Here is a 5,897-nt window from a genome sequence, read left to right on the forward strand (position 1 = left end):
GCTGATAAAGTATATAATGTCAGTGTGGAATGACATGATTTCAACCAAGCTATTTAAATGGAAGATTTGAGAAAACTGGATGTTAAGGGATTAACGGCATCTTACTCCAAATCAGATCCAGAGGAGGAGAGCAAAAGCATTAATTTTGTCTTAATTTAAACAAAATCATTTAAATGTATGCACTAATGAATCCAAGTTATATGAAGAATGAATTAAACAACGTGATTAATATTCATAATTTAAAGCTAAAGGCAGTCTTTAGCTTGAGGGCAGAATTTTAGACTATTAGCATGTCTAAAAACATGAATTTCAATCATTTCTCCGGCTACTATTGTAGTTTATTTTAGCTACATTTACCCACTGCATCCAACATAATATCAGTCCTTCCCCTGTTGGTCGATTAGTCATTTGATTCACACTGTCTTGCAGAGGACTTGGTGAAAAGTTCGACACTTTACTGATACATTTAGCCATTTGGAAATGACCCACTAGACTGCCAGTTTTCACCCAGCGGCAGGGTGACCTCACACAAAGCGCACACCAGGGGAGGGGGACACGCCGTATCACCCACCCAGCATCAGCGACATTGATCGGCACCAAAAGCTCCAGCTGCTGCTGGACAGGGAATGATGTCATGTCATCTCCACCATGTCCCTCACCATGACTGACTCTTCTCCTTCCCCTTGACCTGCCACACTAACAACACCCCATTCACCATCGTTAATCACCACTTGATCACTAAAGGTCAATACTCACACTGTTTATCAAACCCCCCCTTTGGATATAATTCAAGCTGGCATTTGGACTTTGGGTTTAACTAGTATTTATTTTATGTTAAATTCATGGGTTTGTGGTTATGCATGCACAAGTACACAGCAGATGCATGTTAACTGAGATGCTCTTGCAGCCCTTCATCTCGGGACTGACACGACAGGTCCCCCCCCCCCCCCCCCCCCCCCCCCCCCCCCCCCCCCACCCCCCCACCCCTCCATCACCATGTGGTGGCATTTTCTTTCGCCCCAAAGTAACGTTAACGTTTGCTTTATTTTCATTCTGGAAATTTCCTCACAATAACTCGCCAGTGACAAACAAACACACGTGGAGGATTAATTTAAATGTCTCTGGAATGAAGAAATAAAGCGACACTTAACGCTAACACCGTTTCCTATGCTGTTGGTTAGCACACGTTCACATGAATTCAACCGTTAAAACGTTAAGGATGCTCTTGCAACTACGTCATTTTCCAGGTTTTATTCGCACAACAGCAGCGTAACGTTAACGGAAACATATCTCACTGAAAATAAAACTGCACAATAAATCACTGCAACACATAACAATGCTTTCTTTTATACTCTCAATGTGTTTTTGTCAAGCTAACACATGTTTTAACGTTAGCACTGACAGCTCCGTTGCACAGCTTTAGATTGAACTAACTGCAGTCTCACCACGTTAAGTGTTACAAACGCTCGGATAACACAGCATTGTGGGAAAGAGGAGAAACTACTTACCCAGGCTGGTGTAAAGAACAAAACAAGCTACGAGTCGCACAATCGCCATCTTGCAGCGTCTAATTTATCGGTTACAGTAGTACACAGTCAGCACCTCCGAGAGGTTTGAGGATGGGGGCAGAAAAGACTGGTGGATGTTGCCATCGACGAGTTTCCATAGCTACAAGGACGGTTAGGGTTTAGCCCTCAACGATGTCTGACAGGCGCTAGGCGGTGACAAATGTGTGTACTCCTCCTATAACACCGGGGGTTAGAGAAATTATTCAGATCCTTTACTTGTGTAAAAGTACTAATACCCAGTGGTGGAACGTAACTAAGTTTATATACTCAAGCTACTTATGTAGAATTTTGAGATACATGTACCTTATTTGAGTATTTCTCTGCTACTTTACATTTATACTCCACGACATTTTAGAGGCAAATATTGTACTTTATTTACTACTGTAACGTTAGTCAATTTGCAGAATTAATAATACATAATCAATAAATCAATAAATCGATTATGATGTAATATTATCAGTGTTGGGCAGTAAGTTTCTGTAATATTATTACTTTTCCCATTAGTGAAATGGATTACTATTTCCAAAACAGTAATTAAATTACAGTTACTAATCCAAGTAACGCTCTGTTACTGCGTTACTGAACGCACCATGCATGTCCTGAATGCGCGACTGCGCGGCAGGTCAGCACCGGACTTTATGTTGTTCAGCGGTTAGCCAAAAAGCTAGGGAAGAATGGAGAAGAGGAATAGGCGTTCTTTCCACAGCTGAAGGCTAATATTGCCATTATGGTGTCATAATAATATGCAGTCTAAGGTGGTAGTGCAAGAGATACAGTAACAGAAACGAGTACGTAGTTACTTTTACCACCAAGTAATAAGTATAGTAATAATTACTTTTTATGGAGTAGCCTAAGTAACTAGTAACTTATTACAATTTCTGAGTAACTTGCCCAACACTGATTATTATAGGTTAAGATAATACTTTATTGATCTCCAGGGAAGATGCACAACATGCAGATGAAGTACATCAATTACCTCCACATTTACCAGCTGAAACATTGTGATGTGATTTATTATTCTGAAATGGGCCGTTCTGCAGAATGAGTTTTTCTTTCGGCAACTAAGTGTACTTTGATGTTAAGACTATTGTACTTACACTTTAGTAAAATGTTGAATGTTGGGCTTCAGTAAAATACCTGAATACTTCTTCCACCACTGCTAATACCACACTGTAAAAACTACTCCATTACAAGTCCTGCATTGAAAATGTTATTTAAGAAAAAATATGTAAGTATAATCAGGACAATTTACTTAAAACACTAAAAGTAAAAATACTCAATGCAGTGCTCCTATGACATTCTGTGTATATATATCATTAGATTATTATTAGCCTAATGCATTAATGTAAAAGCAGGATCTTACTGCTGTAGCTGGTTGAGGTCGATGTCATTTTTAACTATTTTGCACATTATTACCAATGATTATTTTTATTATATGCTTTAGATATAAATATAAATCGACAGATTGTTTGGTTTCTAAATATTCAGAAAATAGTGATAAATGCCATCACAATTACCCTGAGCCCAGAGTGACACCTTCACAAGGAAGGTCTAACCAACAGTCCAAACCTCAAAATTATCAAAATATTTATTAGAATTATTTACATGATTATAAAAGAAAAGCAGCAAATAGTCCACAAAAGCTGGAAACAGGAAATATTTTTGCATGAAAAAAACACATTTTTTTCATCATGTAATTTGTAAAGTACAAGTACCTCAAATCTGTATGTAAGTACAGTACTTGAGTAAATGTAATTAAATTCTACCACTGTCCAAATCACACTCAACCGTGTTGTTGAGGGAAAGTGTCAACCTACACCCTCTTTCTTTCTTTCTTACAGTGAGTATACATACACAACAAACAAACAGCTTATCTCACTGACTTAACAATGAAGCACATATGGAAGAGAAACAATATTGTCACCCTTTCTGCAGTCATTTAGCCAAACATGTATTTTCCTTCTCCATACAAACAAATAGTAATCCTTCCATTTCTGCTTTAACTAGGTTCACCCACCCTCTATATGTTTTTGTGGGGAGTTTCCCCATTTTCAAATCACATACTAAATCACATTATTATTATTATTATTATTATTATTATCATAGTAGTAGTAGTAGTATTGTATTATGCACTGCATGCTTTAAAAATGAATCCCACTTAAGCTTAATTTTTAAACAGTTTTAATGTAACATTTACAAAAATGAACTCAGACATATTCAACTTGACGGAGCACCCACTACAAGAGCCCCACTTATTGATTTCCATATAAAAACAAACAGAAACCACATAAAGGCCTAAAACTAATACATCCAAAAATCCACCCCAATATAGTGAAACAGCACATTTTCGAGTGGCCTTTTATTGTGGCCAGCCTAAGGCACACCTGTGCAATACCCATGCTGTCTGATCAGCATCTTGATATGGCATACCTGTGAGGTGGCTGGATTATCACGGGAAAGGACAATTGCTCACTAACACAGCATTTTTACAGATTTGTGAACAATATTTGAGAATGTCTGTGTACATAGAGAAAGTGCTAGATGAGTTCAGCTCATGATGAATGGGGGCAAAAACAAAAGTGTTGCATTTATAATTTTGTTCAGTATAGTTAATGATCTAAAAACATATGGTTCTTTAACAACAGTTTTTTTCTGGACCTATATCTATTGTAGTAGACCTAAATTTATTAGTTATGCATTTTAATAAATTTCTAAGAATTGATACCCAATTATGAATTTTTAAGATTCATAAAATCATTTTATTTAATTCCTCGTTTTAGGGCACCACCGGAGTTGTTATAATCCTAGAGTCTCCGGACCTCTAGGTAGTTTTGAATAATTATACAATTATTACTAGTGATCAGTTAGTTAATAATCGCTCAATTATCTTAAATCAGTCAGTCAGTCTCATATCTAAAGGGTCAATTCTCTTGGCAGGAACTATAAATAGGCAACACACACAGCTCTTGATTATATTACAGTGAATTTATTCTCTAACTAAGGTGATAAAAAGATGGTTGGATACAGGGAACATAAACATTTGCTGAACAATGAGCCTGGAGGTTCGATTGTGGGAAGCATTTGACTCATACAGCATAGAAGAGCTAATTAAAGTAAACTAATGCTATAATTTAGGAGTTAAAATGGGCATCTGATCACAGAACGTGTGTTGAGTCTTACTGCTTGTCGACAGTCTGCTTTTGGCCTGTTGCACGGGTCCCACGCTAGCTGGCGATCCTGGCTTTTTGCTAGGGATTCTCCGGGGTTCTCCGTGTCTGAGTGAAACGTCTCCTCCGTCTGGCAATTCGGCTGTTTTCAGGTTTCCTTGGTTGTAGCTGGCGAGACCACGTGGCTTGGTCTGACCTCGGTGAAGTTGGCTCGACGAAAAAGGCTTAAAATGGAACTTGGTCGTTCCTGAATTAGTCCAGTGTTACTTAACGGACTTATAACTTTAACAAACAAAAGAAATAAAGAAAATAAAACAAACTGAAGGCAGATCGATGTCGCGGCACTTCAGGTGTGTAGCTTCAGGCGAACAAAAGGGCCTGTTTGTTTCGCTGTACGAGTCTGGGCGTGTTGCCTGGCGAGGCACGCTGCGCGTGCCGAAGCGTCCAGAGGGCCGAGCAGAGTGGAAGAGCCAACAGCGAAGAGAAGAGAAGCGAAGCGAGGTCGCGTGTCGCTCTTTTGTTGCCTGGGGCGTGGTTCCCCAGGGGGCGTCTCAGGTTTCCCAAGGGACTGCCTTTCTAAACTTAATGTCTAAAGAAAAGAAATCTATTTGCACGTATTATAATCAAATATTTTCCACAATCGAACCTCAATGGTTGAACGGTTGTACTGTTCTAGGCATTGGGTAACAGGAAACAATTGTCACATTATTGGTCAGGATATTTATACATTTAACGGCATTTCCGATGAGGGCATGTAATACTTATTTCGTCCACTTGGGGGAGCTCAGGTTACATGAGGAAAGCTTGGATTAAATCAAAGATCGTCTCTCCTTAGGAACCGGGGAATTTGTTGATTCATCCTTAAATTCAAGCTGGCGATTAAGAGTATAGTAAAACATTTCTTTGTCATCATTTCTAAAAGGGATTTTGTAGGAAAGTATTATGAACAAGCATTGATTACAGTAGATGAAGGAGTGTCTTGCTGAAAATAAAAACACTGCACAAGTAACTTCTTTTCAGCACTAATATCAACAACAGATAGCAACAACAGTTAACATAACTACTCAAATAGAGGCAAACGTAATCAGGTAACTAAAGATTTAATTAAATGCTTTGAGCCTTTGGAGACTGCAGTCCTTTTACATCCAAAGTTCAGTGTCTG

At 38.5% G+C, this 5,897-nt stretch overlaps 1 protein-coding gene across 1 annotated transcript in view; it reads right to left on the bottom strand.

Annotated features, from left to right (window-relative positions):
* Positions 1-1,662, bottom strand: part of jam3a (junctional adhesion molecule 3a) — a 13,919-nt gene extending 12,257 nt beyond the window's left edge. The window contains exon 1 of the mRNA XM_046075032.1: positions 1,509-1,662. Coding sequence (XP_045930988.1) covers positions 1,509-1,557 — 49 coding nt within the window. The 5' untranslated portion in view covers positions 1,558-1,662. The remainder of the gene's footprint in view (positions 1-1,508) is intronic.
* Between the last annotated feature and the right edge of the window lie 4,235 nt (positions 1,663-5,897).

This window comes from Micropterus dolomieu, linkage group LG17 (assembly GCF_021292245.1).
Source record: "Micropterus dolomieu isolate WLL.071019.BEF.003 ecotype Adirondacks linkage group LG17, ASM2129224v1, whole genome shotgun sequence".
Lineage (NCBI taxonomy): Eukaryota > Metazoa > Chordata > Actinopteri > Centrarchiformes > Centrarchidae > Micropterus > Micropterus dolomieu.